Source organism: Ovis canadensis, chromosome 12, assembly GCF_042477335.2.
Source record: "Ovis canadensis isolate MfBH-ARS-UI-01 breed Bighorn chromosome 12, ARS-UI_OviCan_v2, whole genome shotgun sequence".
NCBI classification, from domain to species: Eukaryota; Metazoa; Chordata; class Mammalia; order Artiodactyla; family Bovidae; genus Ovis; species Ovis canadensis.
Genome location: NC_091256.1, coordinates 16,106,063 through 16,125,199, shown reverse-complemented (window position 1 = coordinate 16,125,199; position 19,137 = coordinate 16,106,063). Strand labels below are relative to the sequence as shown.

General features: G+C 37.7%; 1 protein-coding gene across 1 annotated transcript; it reads right to left on the bottom strand.

The window, feature by feature from the left end:
- Positions 1-10,581: 10,581 nt before the first annotated feature.
- LOC138416356 (apolipoprotein R-like) lies at positions 10,582-18,440 on the bottom strand. Its single transcript, XM_069545368.1, has 4 exons — positions 18,020-18,440; positions 12,841-13,011; positions 11,892-12,067; positions 10,582-11,335 (listed from the first exon to the last, which is right to left on the bottom strand). The coding sequence occupies exons 1-4, from the start codon at positions 18,102-18,104 to the stop codon at positions 11,180-11,182; spliced, it is 588 nt and encodes a 195-aa protein (XP_069401469.1). The 5' UTR covers positions 18,105-18,440; the 3' UTR covers positions 10,582-11,179.
- Between the last annotated feature and the right edge of the window lie 697 nt (positions 18,441-19,137).

Here is a 19,137-nt window from a genome sequence, read left to right as displayed (position 1 = left end):
GTATTAAAGAATAATATTCCAACAAGTGGAGATGAATACTTACTATCAGTATCACAAAACGCATTTGGGTGCTGCAGAAAAATATTAGACTTTTTATCCAAATCAATTTAATAATTATTTCAAATGTATTATGAATACTTATTAGTCAATTTTTTTAATTTGATATTCTCATGCAGGGATAAGAATTTATTCTCACTGCCTGCTACTTAGTTGCTCCTATGGTTACTGAACTGCCTCATTGTGATCCTTTATACGTCTTCACTTTCAACTGACATCAGAAGAAGAGCAAGATATTTGGGGGCTATTTTATTTTTTCTTAACAATGTCTTCTCCCCTTCATATGTCTTATAAGTGGTTATATTCAGATTGATGATGCTATACCATGAATGTTATATATGATTTGGAAGTTCTCTTTTTTGTCACATTTGAAGTGACCAGTGTTGCCATTATCCCCTCTGTTCTGCTTTGATGAGTCCCTTATAAAACTTGCTCTTAAAATGCAGTGGCCTCAATGAAGTAAAATCATTCAAGGTGATTTTGCTCTTAAAGGTGACTTTGTTTAATATAGGTGCCACTATATCAAGCAATTTTATAAAAATGATCACTTTGTAATGGCTGAGTAATACTCCATTGTGTATGTGTACCACAGCTTTCTTATCCATTCATCTGCTGATGGACATCTAGGTTGCTTCCATGTCCTGGCTATTATAAACAGTGTTGCGATGAACACTGGGGTACATGTGTCTCTTTCAATTCTGGTTTCCTTGGTGTGTATGCCCAGCAGAGGGATTGCTGGGTCATAAGGCAGTTCTATTTGCAATTTTTTAAGGAATCTCCACAGTGTTCTCCATAGTGGCTGTACAATTTTGCATTCCCACCAACAGTGTAAGAGGGTTCCCTTTTCTCCATCCCCTCTCCAGCATTTATTGCTTGCAGACTTTTGGATCACAGCCATTCTGACTGGTGTGAAGTGGTACCTCATTGTGGTCTAAAAATTTTGAGAAGAGCTAACACCTATCCTACTCAGACTCTTCCAGAAAATTGCAGAGGAAGGTAAACTTCCAAACTCATTCTATGAGGCCACCATCACCCTAATACCAAAATCTGACAAAGATGCCACAAAAAAAGAAAACTACAGGCCAATCTCATGGATGAACATAGATGCAAAAATCCTTAACAAAATTCTAGCAGTCAGAATCCAACAACACATTAAAAAGATCATACACCATGACCAAGTGGGCTTTATCCCAGGGATGCAAGGATTCTTCAATATCCACAAATCAATCAATGTAATTCACCATGTTAACAAATTGAAAAATAAAAGCCATATGATTATCTTAATAGATGCAGAGAAGGCCTTTGACAAAATTCAACATCCACTTATGTAAAAACTCTCCAGAAAGCAGGAATAGAAGCAACATACCTCAACATAATAAAAGCTATATATGACACACCCACAGCAAACATTATCCTCAATGGTGAAAAATTGAAAGCATTTCCCCTAAAGTCAGGAAGAGACAAGGGTGACCACTTTCACCACTACTATTCAACATAGTTCTGGAAGTTTTGGCCACAGCAATCAGAGCAGAAAAAGAAATAAAAGAATTCAAATTGGAAAAAAAGAAGTAAAACTTTCACTGTTTGCAGATGACATGATCCTCTACATAGAAAACCCTAAAGACTCCGCCAGAAAGTTACTAGAGCTAATCAATGAATATAGTAAAGTTGCAGGATATAAAATCAACACACAGAAATCCCTTGCATTCTTATACACGAATAATGAGAAAGTAGAAAAAGAAATTAAGGAAAAAATTCCATTCACCATTGCAACGAAAAGAATAAAATACTTAGGAATATATCTACCTAAAGAAACTAAAGACCTATATATAGAAAACTGTAAAACACTGATGAAAGAAATCAAAGAGGACACTAATAGATGGAGAAATACACCATGTTCATGGATCGGAAGAATCAATATAGTGAAAATGAGTATACTACCCAAAGCAATCTACAGATTCAATGCAATCCCTATCAAGCTACCAGTGGCAGTTTTCACACAACTAGAATAAATAATTTCAAGATTTGTATGGAAATACAAAAAAGCTCTAATAGCCAAAGCAATCTTGCAAAAGAAGAATGGAACTGGAGGAATCAACCTGCCTGACTTCAGGCTCTACTACAAAGCCACAGTCATCAAGACAGTATGGTACCGGCACAAAGACAGAAATATAGATCAATGGAACAAAATAGAAAGCCCAGAGATAAATCCACACACATATGGACACCTTATCTTTGACAAAGGGGGCAAGAATATACAATGGAGTAAAGACAATCTCTTTAACAAGTGGTGCTGGGAAAACCGGTCAACCACTTGTAAAAGAATGAAAGTAGATCACTTTCTAAGACCGCACACGAAAATAAACTCAAAATGGATTAAATATCTAAAGGTAACACCAGAAACTATAAAACTCCTAGAGGAGAACATAAGCAAAACACTCTCTGACATAAATTACAGCAGGATCCTCTATGATCCACCTCCCAGAATATTGGAAATAAAAGCAAAAATAAACAAATGGGATCTAATTAAAATTAAAAGCTTCTGCACAACAAAGGAAAATTAAAGCAAGGTGAAAAGACAGCCTTCTGAATTGGAGAAAATAATAGCAAATGAAGCAACTGACAAACAACTAATCTCAAAAATATACTAGCAACTCCTGCAGCTCAATTCCAGAAAAATAAATGACCCAATCAACAAATGGGCCAAAGAACTAAATAGACATTTCTCCAAAGAAGACATATGGTTGACTAATGAACACATGAAAAAATGCTCAGCATCATTCATTATTAGAGTAATGCAAATCAACACCTCAAACTTTTTAATGTGTGTGCTAATTGCTCAGTCGTGTCTGACTCTGCAACCCCATGGACTGTAGCCCACTAGTCTCGTCTGTCTTGGGATTTTCCAGGCAAAGATACTAGAGTGGACTGCCATTCCCTCCTCCAGGGGAACTTCCCAACCCAGGGATTGTACCCAGGTCTCTTAGATTGCAGGGAGACTCTTCACTGTCTGAACCAGCAGAGATGCATTTTTCATGGTTTTTACATATTCACTGCTCTATTCCTCAGGTCCTAGAACAGTACCTGGCAAATAGCAGGCACTCTATGAATATGAATATGGATTTCCCTGCCGGCTCAGATGATAAAGCATCTGCCTACAATGTGGGAGACCCAGGTTTGATCCCTGGGCCAGGAAGATCCCCTGGAGAAGAAAATGGCAACCCACTCAGGTACTCTTGCCTGGAAAATCCCATAGATGGAGGATCCAGGTAGACTACAGTCCATGGGATGGCAAAGAGTCTGACACGACTGAACGACTTCACTTTCACTTTTTATTTTATGAGTATTTAATGAACAAGTGAATGAACAAACTACATTGTTTTATGAGTGAGTAGGCAATGGCACCCCACTCCAGTACTCTTGCCTGGAAAATCCCATGGACGGAGTATCCTGGTAGACTACAGTCCATGGGATTGCAAAGAGTCTGACACGACTGAGTGACTTCACTTTCACTTTTTATTTTATGAATATTTAATGAATAAGTGAATGAACAAACTACACTGTTTATGAGTGAGTATACTACATTTGAAAGCAGCACTTTGTTGATTTACACTTGGATTATCTTCAGTTTATTGCTTTTGCAGATAAACTTAGCCTGAACAGCAGTTCATACCCTTCCTGTTGCATCTTCTGGTCCATATATCTTCCTGGCTCCCCTCGTCTGTGTACCTCCATCTACTTTCACGAAAAGTTTCTGTTTCATGTATGACCAGTAAAGAAATTGCTTTTGATTGGCATGAACAAGAAACCCAGTAAGAATGAGCATATGTGATGTATAGGATTTGCTGGAAATTTCTCTAGTCCCACTAAGGTGTGGTTCATCGATGATTCTGATTGTTCTTCTTTCAGACACAGAGTGGGATAGTTCTTTGTTCCCTTTTAAAGATCCCTTAAAGTGACTTGCTTCTGCCAGCTGCAATCTTAAGGAGCCAGCACAATTGTTTTGTTCTTCCATTTACAGTATAGGCTTCCTTTGCATGGGTCCCAGAACAGAGCTGCCCCTGCCAACACAGTGTGGGTATGCAATGATAGCAAGAAATAAATCTTGCTTGTAAAGCCCTTGAAATTTAGGGATTGTTTGCTATGGAATCCAACCTAGCTCCTCCCAACTTCCCTGTGGTCCAGGGAAGGCCCACATCAAGTTCTTGAAGCTGCTTCTTTTTCATAAAGGACTTTTTCAATTGAATTGTAGTTAACATATAATATTTTATTAGTCTCACATGTGTAACATAATGATTTACTATTTTACACATGATGAAATAATCAGTAAGACCAGTTACATCCATCATCATAACAGTTAATAGTAATGACCACATTCCCTATATATCTATCTCATCCCCATGACATATTTATCTTACAGATGGAAGTTTGTACCTTTTAATTCCCTTCAACTATTTCTTCCATCCCCCAACCCCCTCCTCTCTGGCAACAAACTTGTTTGTTCTCTGCATTTTTAGTCTGTTTTGTTTTGTTGGTTAATTTGTCTTGTGAATTTAGATTCTACATATACATGAAATCATATGGTCTTTGTTTTCCTCTGTCTGATTTACTTCACTTGGTATAACACTCTGCAGATCCATTCATATTGCTGGAATGGAACATTTTCATCTTTTTCATTCTCTATGTATACATATCATATCTTCTCTATCCATTCATCTATGGATGAACACTTAGGTTGATTCTATATCTTGGCTATTGTAAATAATGCTTCAATTTGAACATTGGGGGACATATAACTTTTTCTAATTAATCTGGTTTTTATATTATTTGGATAAATACCCAGAAGTAAAATTGCTGAATCATATGGTCATTCTATTTTTAAATTTTCAAGCGACTTTCACATTGTTTTCCATGACTGCACTAATTTAGATTCCAACCAACAGTGTACAAGTGTTCCCTTTTCTCCACATCTTTGCCAATGCTTCTTTCTTGTCTTTCTAAAATAGCCCTTCTATGTACAGATGGCTAATAAATACATGAAAAGATGCTCAATATCACTCATTATCAGAGAAATGCAAATCAAAACCATAGTGAGGTACTATCTCACACCAGTCAGAATGGCTGGTGTCCAAAAGTCTACAAACAATAAATGCTGAAGAGAGTGCAGAGAAAAAGGTTAGGGACTCTTACATTGTTGGTAGGAATGCAAGCTAGTACAGCCACAATGGAGAACAGTGTGAAGATTCCTTAAAAGACTGAAAATAGAATTGCCATATGACCCAGCAATCCCATTGATGAAAATACATATCAAGGAAACCAGAATTGAAAGAGACACATGTACCCCAATGTTCATCGCAGCACTGCTTACAATAGCCAGGATATGGAAGCAACATAGATATCCATCAACAGACGAATGGATAGAAAGCTGTGGTACATATACAAAATGTAATATTCAGTTCACTTCAGTTCAGTCACTCAGTCGTGTCCAACTCTTTGTGACCTCATGAATCGCAGCACGCCAGGCCTCCCTGTTCATCACCATCTCCTGGAGTTCACTCAGACTCACGTCCATCGAGTCCGTGATGCCATCCAGCCATCTCATCCTCGGTCGTCCCCTTCTCCTCCTGTCCCCAATCCCTCCCAGCATCAGAGTCTTTTCCAATGGGTCAACTCTTCGCATAAGGTGGCCAAAGTTCTGGAGCTTCAGCTTTAGCATCATTCCTTCCAAAGAAATCCCAGGGTTGATCTCTTTCAGAATGGACTGGTTGGATCTCCTTGCAGTCCAAGGGACTCTCAAGAGTCTTCTCCAACACCACAGTTCAAAAGCATTAATTCGTAGGTGCTCAGCCTTCTTCACAGTCCAACTCTCACATCCATACATGACCACAGGAAAAACCATAGCCCTGACTAGATGGACCTTAGTCAGCAAAGTAATGTCTCTGCTTTTCAATAGTCTAGGTTGGTCATAAGTTTTTTACTCAGCTATTAAAAAGAACACATTTGAATCAATTCTAATGAGGCAGATGAAACTTGAGTCTATTATACAGAGTGAAGTAAGTCAGAATGGAAAACACCAATATAGTATATTAACGCATATATATGGAATTTAGTAAGATAGTAACGATGACCCTATATGTGAGACAGCAAAAGAGACGCAGATGTAAAGAACAGACTTTCAGACTCTGTGGGAGAAGGCGAGGGTGGGATGATTTGAGAGAATAGCATTGAAACATGTACATTATCATATGTGAAATAGATTGCCAGTCCAGGCTTAATGCATGAGACAGGGTTCTCAGGGCTGGTGCACTGTGATGACCTTGAGGGATGGGATGGGGAGGAGAGGTGAAGGGGAGGGGGTGCAGGATGGGGAACACATGTACACCTATGGCTGATTCATGTCAATGTATGGCAAAAACCACTACAATACTGTAAAGTAACTCGCCTCCAATTAAAATTAATTAATTAATTTAAAAAGAAAACAGCCCTTCCTACAGACGTGTGTGAGGTGGTAGCTCATTGTGGTTTTGATTTGCATTTCCCTGATCATTAGTTATGCTGAGCATATTTTCATGTTGGTCATTTGTATGCCTTCTTTGGAAAGAACATCTATTCAAGTTGTCTGTCTACTTTGTTCTGTTTTGTTGAAATTGAGTTTTATGGACAGTTTATATATTTTAGATATAAACCCCAAATCAAATATTTCATTTGCCAATATATTTTCACCTTTTCATTTTGTTGCTGGTTTTCTTTGCTATGAAAAGCTTTTTAGCTTGATGTAGTCCCATTTGTTCATTTTTTATTTTGTTTTCCTTGCCTAAGAAGGGACTTCACTTTCACTTTTCACTTTCATGCATTGGAGAAGGAAATGGCAGCCCACTTCATTATTCTTGCCTGGAGAATCCCAGGGACGGGGGAGCCTGGTAGGCTGCCGTCTATGGGGTCCCACGGATTCGGACACGACTGAAGTGACTTAGCAGCAGCAGCAGCAGCAGGAAGACATACACAAAAAAAGTATCACTAAGACTGATGTCAAAGTTTTATTGCCTATGTTTTTCTAGGAATTTTATGGCATTTGGTCTTACATGTCAGTCTTTAATCCATTTTGAGCTTCTTTTGGTACATAATCTAAGAAAATTATATAGATTCGTTCTTTAGCATGTAGCTCTTCAGTTTTCCAACACTGTTTATTAAAGAGCCTGTTTTTTCCCCATTGTATATTCTTGCCTCCTTTGTTGTAGATTAATTGATCATATGAACATGGTTTTATTTTGGATTCTATTCTGTACCACTAATTCATGGGTCTATTTTTGTGCCAAAATCATACTGTTTTGACTACTGTAATTCTATAGTATAGTTCCAAGCCTGGAAGTATGATATCTCCAGTTGTATTCTTCTTTCTCAAGATTTCTTTGGCTATTCTGGGTCTTTTGTAGTTCTATACAAATCTTCAAATAATTTGCTCTAGTCCTATATTTTGTTAAGGATTGCATTGAGTCTGTAGAATGTTTTGAATAGTATGGACATGTTAAGGATATTGATTCTACTAATCCATGCAGCCATGAAATTAAAAGACGCTTACTCTTTGGAAGAAAAGTTATGACCAACCTAGATAGTATATTCAAAAGCAGAGACATTACTTTGCCGACTAAGGTCCATCTAATCAAAGCTATGGTTTTTCCTGCGGTCATGTATGGATGTGAGAGTTGGACTGTGAAGAAGGCTGAGCACTGAAGAATTGATGCTTTTGAATTGTGGTGTTGGAGAAGACTCTTGAGAGTCCCTTGGACTGCAAGGAGATCCAACCAGTCCATTCTGAAGGAGATCAACCCTGGGATTTCTTTGGAAGGAATGGTGCTAAAGCTGAAGCTCCAGTATTTTGGCCACCTTATGCGAAGAGTTGACCCATTGGAAAAGACTCTGGTGCTGGGAGGGATTTGGGGCAGGAAGAGAAGGGGATGACGGAGGATGAGATGGCTGGATGGCATCACAGACTCGATGGACGTGAGTCTGAGTGAACTCCAGGAGATGGTGATGGACAGGGAGGCCTGGCGTGCTGCGATTCATGGGGTCTCAAAGAGTCAGACACGACTGAGCGACTGAACTGAACTGAACTGAACTGAATCCATGAGCACAATATACCTTTCCATTTATTTGTCTTGTCTTTCATTATTTTCTCAAGTCTTATCGTCTTAGGTTTTTCATTTCCTTGGTTAAATTTATCCCTAGATTGAACATTTTCTAAAGGTATCATGTTGGTTTCCTGATTCATTTCTTCCTCCAAGACTGTGCTGGGTACTCTGGTCCCTTCTGATGGCCTGTGTTTCAGATACATAACCGTTGTCAGTACAGTAAACATCCTCTCTGACTTCTTCTGATAACAATTTCCTCTACCCTTGGCTACCTTGCTCCAAAGAATTATTTGTTATTCAACAAATGTACTGCATGATTCTCTCTCAGATAAATTGGAAGAAGACAAAATATAATTGTTATTTTGAGATATATCCTTATCGCCCTCAGCACCCTCGCCTAGAGCAACTGTTCTTGAGGGCATTGCCTGTAGCGTCTCTGTAAGCCTTCCTGTTTCCTGCTTCCTCGCTTGGCCTGATTCATTAGGACCATGGAGAAGTCTGCACTGTCGCTCATGGTGTTCCTCTCACACCATTACAGAGAACAGCTCTTGGTGTCAGATGGTCTGTAGCAGCATTAGGAGAACAAGCCTCTGTTACACTTACTTTCCATCTGCACTCAAGTCAGGGTTTACTCCCATGTGTTGGAAAGAATGCTTTGGGTGAACACCTGTCTCTTCCTCCAAGGTTTCTGTCATTTTGCCTTTACCACAAAAGCCAGACCAATGTCCACTTCAACAAAACAACGAAAAAGGAATTATCTCATGTTTCAAAATCTAGATCAATCCTTTGTAAGCTGAATCTGTCCCATGTATAATAAGCCCTGCCTGCAAGATGCCTGGTGTGGATAACCTGACACGACCGCCGATAACTCTAATCCTTTCTGTGGCATAGTTTTACAAACTGCAAGCTAATTAAAAGAGCTTTTTGACTGGCTTTTGCTTCAAAACAGTTCCAAAATGTAGTTACCTAAAGCAACTACTTATAAACAAGCATTCTTCTGGGAAGTCCTCCTGATATGGTTCAAGCTCAGCTTGTCTCTGTTAGCCTAGCTTAGGTATCTGTAGTCAGTTGGCAAGTTGACTGGAGACTGGCTAGTTCCCATGGCCTCACATATCTGCTATCAGCTGAGACAAAGAAGGGGCATATATCTGTCATCAGCCAGCAAGATAGCCTAGACTTATTCACATGATGGTGGACATAGGATTTCAAGAGCAGCAGCAAGGGGAACCCTAATGCGCAAAGTGATTTGCAAGGTTCTGCTTACAATATATTTGTTACTTCTGTCCCATTGGCCAAAGCAAATGACAAAGTAGCCCAAACTCAAAGGATGAAGAAAGCTTCTACCTCAAATTGGAGGGATTCTTAAAGATGTAGATACAAGGACAGGAAGCATCTGTGGCCATTTTTTGCATCTGCCATAAAAGGGCAGTCTCCAACCCAGGCCTCAGGCTTCCTTTTCAAAGCCTCAGGCTTCCTTTTCAAAGCCTCAGGCTTTCTTTCCTTTCTGTCCACTCAGTGGACTCATTCCACTCCCACAGGACCCTTCAGAAGCCTGAGATATGTCCTATATCATCTCTAGTTCCCCAAATCTGCACTGGTGTCTATAGCACAAAACACCATTCTGTATGGCTTGGGATAAAAGACGATCATTTTTGTAAACAACTATATAAATGGTTTCCAAATCAGGAACTCAATAGTTAAAGTTTGAGTAGCATACCATTACTATGTGAATTTTTAAGAGCTGCAGTAATTAGCATATTGAGTTCTTTTAATTTCAATTACTCCTTAACTTCAAGTACTAGCATTTCTGTAATATTGTATAATTTACCCATAGAGAAACATCCTCATGTCTTGTACCTGGCACTTCATTCTCTGCACTTTTCTTTACAGCTTCCAGATTGCAAGGTATACTAATACTTGTTAACATACACATTGTGGAAAATCTGGAATTGCACTGTATAATATAGTTATTAGCCACATGTGGTTATTGAGTATTTCAAATATGGCTAGTTCAAATTTAGATGTGCTTTAATTTAAATATATCTATACTTAAATGCAGTATATATATATATATATATATATATATATATATATATATATACTGCATTTTTAGATTTTTAGGATGTAGTATGAAGAAAAGAATGTTAAATGCAATGCTAATAACTTTCACATTGATTACATATCAAAATGACTCTATTTCAAAATTTGGGTTAAATAAAATATATTATTGAAACTGATTTCAAATGTTTATTTTTACTTTTTAAATGTAGCTACTGAAATTTATACATTTTGGCTCTCAGAATTTATTCTAGAAATTTACAGAAAAATAAAGGTAATAGGTTATATTAATGTCAACCAAATTATGTTCGAATATATTTGAGAACAAAGAACATTATGAAAGATAAAAAAGTTTATTACATAATTAAAACAGGGTCAGTTATCAAGAAGATACAAATTCTAAACATTTATGCCCCTAATAATAGTACTTTAAAATATTGAAGCAAAAACTAAAAGCTGCAGGAAATAATTGACAAACCTAAAAAGAGAATTTTGATACCCCTTTGTCCAATCATTGACAGAATAGATAGACTGAAAATCAGCCAGGATAGAGAAGACTGGAACCATATTAGCAACCAACTTTATCTAACTGATATTTATAAGGAGTGCCACTCAGCAGCAAAACACACAGTCTTTACAAGAATACATGGAAGTGCCACATTCTAAGCCATAAAACATGTATCAATAAAATTGATAAATTCAAGGCAGACTGGTCAGGAAGCAAAAAGAGAGAAGATATGAATTATCAGCATCAGGAACAAGCATCACTATAGATCCTACAGCTAATCAAAGAATAAGAAAGGCACAACTATAGAAGTTAGTAAGGTAAAAAATAACTATAGAAGTTAGTTAGTGAGTGTTGCAAGAACTCTCCTGCACAGTGAAGTATATTGATACTGCAACTTCTTTCCTGAGCATGTATCCAAGAGAAAGCCTCAAGCAATTTCCTCTTTGCGTTTTTCTTGCTCTAGTTTTTCAATCTCCAGAGACAATTTATATAACTCCAGGGCCACCTTTTCCTCCAAGGCATTCGGGAGACACTTTAGGAGTTTTTGGCCTTTCAAGACTGCCTCACAAAGTTCAGCAGGTACCTGAAAGAGGAAACAAAAAGAATGATTTCAGAAACTTTCCTCATCCTTGTAAAGGGTGCACTTCTTCAGGAAATCTTATGGCATAAGGAAGACTGGAAAATGAAGAACCCCAGGACCGATGATGGATAGGAAACTCCAGAAAAATACTTTGGATCCTAGAAAAATATTGCCCTGAGATTTCAGTCTGTGTCTATTCTCAAATAATAATCAGCATCAGTGCCAAGCATAGAGGAAGTATAAGCAGAAAGGAAATCTCCCCAAAAAACAACTAGCATGTCAGTTCTGCTGACCAACCAGAAATGGAGCAAAACCACATAATTTATTGGAAGAAATACCAAAGGCTAGATATATGGTCAATAAGACTCTTGTTCACACACCTGAGATGACCTACTGTAAGGTGGAAAGAGCCAATAGACACCTTATAAATTCACCCCCCCCCCCACTGAAATAGACCTTTGGGACATATTATTTCTTTTTCTATTTTATGAACCATCCCATTTCCCTTTAATTTATTTTGAGGTGTCATATGACATAAAATTCATTGGCTGTTACTCACCTTCTCACACTTGGGCACGTCTGGACTCCAAGATTTGTTCTCTGAGCAAAAGATGTTCTGGGAACCAACCATCCTATAGCCAGGGTCACACGTGATGGTGACATTTTCAGGGGTGACATATTGATCCTTCTCCACAGACAGCTTTCCATTTGATATTTCTGGTTTTTGGCATACAGCTGTAATCAAGACACATTTTCTTAGCTTTGTGGCTATCTCAAATACAACACATTTTAACACCAATAATATCATTTAAAAAGTATAAAAATATTGCTGAATTCTACCTTTCTTTTCTACGCTACTGATACCCTACTATTACTACTACTTCTACCAACACTGGCAAGTATTTATGGAGATCTGGCTGGAATCACCTATGTGCAAACACGTATATACATCACTTAGTGTAAGCTTTCAGCAACTCTGTGAGGGAGGCCCTATGGTTATCTCCACCTTAGAGACGAGGCAACTGAGACACAGGGAAGTTAAATGCCTTGCCCCACATCACAGAATTGCAGTGGCAGAGAAAAAGTGAGAGCCTAGGGTTTGTTCTGAGCTGTTAACTTCTGCCCTATGGGACCTCTCTTTTGCCTCAGTTTCCTCTTGTGTAAAAAAAAAAATAGCACCAGTAACTCAGCTCCTGGAGTTATTATGAGTGAAATGACTTAAATAACCTTTAGGAACATTTTCCTTATTCTGCCATAATAGTCACTTACCCAATAAAGAGGTCAACCCCATCAGTCAACTCTCCCATGAAAAGTTCTGGCCTCTATAAGAATTTGAGGGTGCCATTTATTGGATATGTGGGAATTAAATCTGAGTGGACCTCACTCAGGCTCAAGCACATGCTCATGACAACTCTACCTCTGGCTGGGAGGACAGATTCTCTCAGAGTTACTTCTGAATTACTCTACAGTAGCTCTATCTCTTAGTGCTATAAGAGAACCTAGATTACCTTTACATTGAGGAGCCGGTGGTGACCAATTGAAAAATGTGCAGGAGATTCTAGCCTCTCCAACAAGAGTATATCCTTCCTGACATTCATACTCAACCACATCCGTTCCAAATATTTCTCTTTCAATATATGTAAAGTGTCCATGTTTAACTTCAGGTGGTGCACTACAACCTTCAATGGTGAGAGAAGAGGATTTTTTTGTTGTTGTTTAAACAAAGCAGCACATTAAACAAAGCAGCATTCAACTAAACTGATCTATTGAAAGACTTTCATCCTTCCCAATCAATTTCATTGCCCATAAGATAATTGGAATAATTCACAAAGAAGGAATGTGGTGGTGGTGGTTTAGTCCCTAAGTCGTGTCCAACTCTTATGACTTCATGCATTGTAGCCTGCCAGGCTTCTCTGTCCATGGGATTCTCCAGGCAAGAATACTGAGTGGGTTTCCATTTCCTTCTCCAGGAGATCGTCCCAACCCAAAGATCAAACCCGGGTCTCCAGCATTGCAGGCAGTTTCTTTACCAACTGAGCTATGGAGGAAGCACCAAAGAAGGATTGTGCTCCTCTATTACCATGTGGCTGGGAATTAAGGAAAGGAGGTATGTATAAGCGTATCTGAGGGAAAGAGAACTGATCTTCACCTTGTTTACAACTATTTTTTTCAATAAGTTTAAATATTTAGCAAACTATGTGTATAAGCATTTACTATAAAGTGTCAGGCAGTACTTGAAGCATTTAACAAATATTAACTCATCTTATTCTCCCAAACAACCCTATGAGGTAGGCATTACTATTATTTTCATTTCATAGATGAGGAAACACAGAGAAGTACAGTACTTTCTCAAGGTCACACAAGGGAGGGACTGAGTCAGTGCAGTTCTGCTCCACGCAGACCATGGTCTTGGCAATACACTGCCCTCAGCAAAGAGAATGGGCTACTTGGGGACAGTGGAAGACTTTCAGTAATTAAAGTTTAGAGTCAGTCTATTTTTTCTTTTTAACTAAAGTTACTAAAGAAACATTTGTGATCGATCGAGACATTGTTCTGTGAAAACGTGTAGGGACTGTGCAAATCCAGAATACCTTACCACCTCTGTAACCATCAATCCCAAGAGTATTCTGTGTTTTTGCACCTTTTATAGAAGAGAATGTTAGAAAATGTGTTCTGAAATTACTTCAATAATGAAATAAGTATTAATCCATACAAAGACATTATATCAAATTTCACAAAGCCTTGGAGGATTTAGCTAATAATTTTAAAATATTGGTAAACACACATAATTTTAAGAAACAGATGTTAGGTTTATCAGTACTTGGAAAGTTTTCATAATTTTGTGTTTTCTATAAATAAAAGATTAAAGCCATAGCGTAAACCTGGGTTCACTGAATTTTCTAGAGCACCTCACAGAAATCAGAGAAATATTTCACTTACCAGATTTATTGTAAAAGGATACAACTCAGGAACAGCCGTACGGAAGAGATGCAAAGGGCAAAGTGTGTGAAAGGGGCACAGAGCTTCCATGCCATCTCCAGAAAGGCCAGTTTCCCTGCACCTCTACATATTCACCAACCAGAAGCTCTCTAAGTCCCATGTTTTGGGGGTTTTATGGAGGCTTTATCACATAGGCATGGCTAATAAAAACATTGGTCATTAGCAACTGATTCAGCCTCCAGCCCCTGCCTCCTCACCAGAGGCAGAGGGTAAGACTGATAATTCCAACCCTCTAATCATATGATTAGCAACCAGTGCCCATCTTTGGGCTTACTCATGATTCAGTGGTCAAGAATTCGCTTGCTATGCAGGAGACACAAGAGACATGGGTTCAATCCCTGGGTCAGGAAGACCCCCTGGAGGAGAGCATGGCAACCCACTCCAATATTCCTTCCTAGAGAAACCCAGGAAAAAAGGAGCCTTGCAGGCTACAATCCAAAGAGTCAAACACGACTGAAGCGACTTGAGCACCCATCTTTAGTTGGGGTTCTGAAATTAGTTCCTTAGACAACTTTTTCATCATCTTTACTTAGGATATCATCAGAATATTGGGAGCTGTGAGCCAGGAACCTTGGACAAAGACCAAATACACATTTTCTGAATGACCAAATGACCCAAAAATATTTTTTTCTTTCAAATCACATTATCACATTTGTGAATGTACCTGACCAACTCTGGCACACAGCAATCTTTGGTTTCTCTGAACTACATTTCTTGTTAGCAATAACAGGTGTATCTATCTATGTCCTAAGCACTGTGTTAAGCACTTCACTTACAACATCGCATTTAATCTTAAAAAAAACAAAAACAAAAAACCTTACTTGAGTGTCATTTTCATCCTCATTTACAGATGAAGGAACAGACTAATCAATAAAGTATAAATAGAAAGACTAAGAAAATAAATCACACAATGAAGTACAAGTCTTCAAATCTGTTAAAGACATTCTATTTTCTGTCTCACTGGTTTGGCAGTTATATTGTGGGGTATGTGTGTGTGCATATCTGTGCTGACAGATAGATATGTAGATGGACAGATCTTTATTCTCCTTTTGCATCTTGAGGGCAGGGAGCACATTTTATATCTCCCCACACTACAGACACTTAGAGTGTTCTTCTGAAAGGGGCAGTTCCCAAACAGATATTTGTGAGAAGGTGATGTTACCTATACAGGAAGTCTAGAGCTCAAGTATAGCCCTTCCTGAGGCTCACGTGAAATAAATTTTTATTAACACAATAGACATAAGACTGTTGCACTAAACTCCATGGAGAATATTAAGGAGCACATTGGAGCCTCATTAATATAGTGAGGATGGCATATAAATAATTATGTCAAAATAGCAGGCAGAGTATGGTATTTGTCAAAAGAAAGCAGAAAATATGTATTATAAGAAGAGGGAGAGAGAATCCCATGCATTAAATACGGCAGGAAAATGCCTTCTAGGAGCAGGACTTGGAATTGGATAGTTAGCTGCATTGATGAGGCATTTTATATTGAGGGGAAATTAACAAGAATGAGAGGGAGCAAATCATATGGGAATCTTTATGGTTGGTTAATAGGCTAGTTTGACTAGAGAATCACATAGGGGAGAAGTGTGAGACGTAGGCTATGAAGCTGGGATCAGATTATGACAGGTTTTAAACAATAGGCTGGGTTAAAGGCATAATTCCATAAACAATGGAGGAATTAAGGAAATGAAAAGGAAGGAGTTTATTCAAAAGATAAATGAACAGCTCACAAGACTTCTTGACCAATGATATATGGCCTTTCTTTACTGACTTACCCAATAGAAATAGAAATTCAAAGATGAACGTGGAAGGTTGGTAGAATAAATACACCACACACAGAGACACACACATACATGAAAGAGAATCTATTATTTGCTAAATAAGTTTAAAAAAATCATCAGGTCCAATTCCTAGGCAAACACTTGAAGAAGTTTATAATCCTATATTGACTTTTTTAGCCTTCTCTCAAGTATTTTCATCTTTTTGCAGAAGAAGCCTCCAAAATAATGATACCACCATATCCTCTTTAGAAACTAACTTAGACAAAAGAAAAATCATATAAGGAAAAAAAAAAGGATCTATACATTAAAAGAAACTCAAGAGGAGTACGAATCAATTGTGATGTGTAGACCGTACTTGGATTCTAATTTGAATAAAAAGTTACAAAAACATTTATAAATAAGACAATCAGAAAAATTTGAAAACTAGATACTTGATATTATGTAATTATTACTTAATTTAACGTATGATAATGGTTTATCATAGCTTTTAAGAAAGAATGCCTATCTTTTAGAGATACATGCTAAAATATTCAGAAGTAATATCCAAGATTTCCATCTAAATAGCTTAGACTGGGCAAAATGGATGTGGATATGGTTAAAACAAGAATGGTCATGAGTTGATAATTGCTGAATCTGAGTAATAAGTATTTGAAGCTTTGTACATATTTTAAGTTATCAATAGGAAAAAAAGAAATCACATTTTCTGATTTAAAAAATCACCTTTAATGCACAGATTGTATTTATATAAAGCATAACTAAATGCTCTAGTCACATTTCTCCATAGAGTCCTACAGGTATTATCAAATCTTCTCAATGCTGATTAATTTATAAACATTACCAAACTGCAAAAAATGAAACTTTACATGTATAAAATGTCATTACAGAGAGCTTTTTCACATATAACTTATGACTTAAGATTCTAGTTAATTTTCTCAGAATTAGTGGTAAAAGTTACAATTTCAAATTTGCTTAAGAGATGGTAATTATATGCCAAAGGATTAGAAAAAAAATTATCTCTGAGGGTAATAAACTAATTTAAAAATTAAGAAATTACAAGCATTTGTGAGTTCATATTTAGTGTATAATTATAAAAGTAATGTTATTTGCAGTTTATTCTTTTTTTTAATTAAAACATAATCGACCTCAATATTATGTTCAATCTAGGTGTACAACACATTTATTTACCTCATAAAATGCATGCATGTTCTATTGCTCAGTCATGTCCAACTCTTTGTGACTCCATGGACTGTAGTTCACTAGGCTCCTCTGTCCATGGGATTTCCCAGGCAAGAATACTGGAGTGGGTTGCCATTTCCTTCTCCAGGGGATCTTCCCGACCCAGGGATCGAACTTGCATCTTCTGCATTGCAAGCAGATTCTTTACCATCTGAACCAGCAGGGAAGCCCTTTATAAATGCTCACCATGATAATCTAGTTACCATCTGTCATCATACAAGGCTATTACAATACTGTTGACCATGTTCCCCCTTCTGTTCATTTTATTCCCACAATTCATTATCTGTTTATTAGAGCAGACCCCTAGGAATTCATACAAAACAGCTCTTTCTCTCATAATAATAATAATATACATATAAAAGTACTAAAAAAAATTTTGAAAATATTTGGGAATGCAGTTGTTCCATTAATAAAATAGAAGTTAATAAACAATTTATTATAACATTGGTAAAGCAATTTGTTAACTGAAATTGACATTAGTAAAACAAGTTATTATACCTCCCACAAAGTAATATAAAACATTTCAATTTGATCATACTTTTTAAATTCCTAATATGGAATGAATATATTTGCAATTGATTGGTTTAACTACCTTCTTGCCATTAATTGAACACTTTTCTAATTGCTTTTCTGGGACCTGAGAATCCGCAGCTATTTTACTCACCTTGTAAGCTGTCCGGGCAGAGGAGCACGGTCAGAATCCCAAGGAGGTACAGAACTGGGGACTTTCTCCCTGACACAGGCTTCATGGTAAGTGTTGACAATTGTGACCAACGGAAGCTCAAAGATCACAGGTTGCACCTGAAAATATCTGGAAGGAAGAGAGTGAGTTAGCAGCAGCACTCTCCAAATGAGTTCGGCTGCACAATAGTCAGCAAAACCCCAGCGTAAAAAGAAATACAGGTCAAAACTCTGAACTGAGAGCTTCTTCCTCCTCAGTTAGGAAGAAACTGGGTGGAACAGGGCAGAATTAGGACTTTTGCAATCAACTGAGTCAAAGGGCATGAGAAACCTCAATGTTATCATCAAGATCTGATGCCACGAGCAACTGGGACTTTTGAGAGTATTTAGAACTCTGAGAGTATTTAGAAACCATAATGCCAATCTTTTTTATTTTTATTTTGTGCTAGGACTGGAAAGGCTCTCTTGAAATGTAAATGATTAATTTCTGAGTGACAAGATAAATAAGAGATGATTTTTTTTAAGCACTTTGGTTCAGAGTGGCAGTCTCCACAATTCTCAAAGCAAAACTTGAGTTAGCTCAAACTGAGCATTAAGTCCAGTGGAGCTTGGATACTAGTGTGAGAGGAAGCCATTCCTGAAAAGCACTAATTCTTAGGAAAAGTTGTGACTTTGATTATTAGTTTGGACTGCCAAGAGCAGGACAAAATTTTAAAAAACAGAACGTGTTGGATAAAGCTGTTTCCTTCCTGAAGTTCTAAAGCCCAGTGGGGAAAGACAAGCATGAAAAGACCCAGGAATATAAATGGGCCTGAAAATATGACTCTTCCAAAGAAAGGCAAAGCCAAAAAGTGCTCAAACTACCGCACAATTGCACTCATCTCACGCGCTAGGCAAATAATGCTCAAAATTCTCCAAGCCAGGCTTCAACAGTACATGAACCGTGAACTTCCAGATGTTCAAGCTGGATTTAGAAAAGGCAGAGAAACCAGAGATCAAATTGCCAACATCTGTTGGATCATCAAAAAAGCAAGAGAGTTCCAGAAAAACATCTACTTCCACTTTATTGACTATGCCAAAGCCTTTGACTGTGTAAACCAC

Coding starts and splice junctions, on each gene's coding strand:
- LOC138416356 (XM_069545368.1), bottom strand. CDS start 18,104: ATGAAGCCTGTGTCAGGGAGAAAGTCCCCAGTTCTGTACCTCCTTGGG. Junction 13,012..18,019: donor CTGCCCGGACAGCTTACAAG/GTGAGTAAAATA, acceptor TCACCATTGAAG/GTTGTAGTGCACCACCTGAA. Junction 12,068..12,840: donor ACCGGCTCCTCAATGTAAAG/GTAATCTAGGTT, acceptor TCTTGATTACAG/CTGTATGCCAAAAACCAGAA.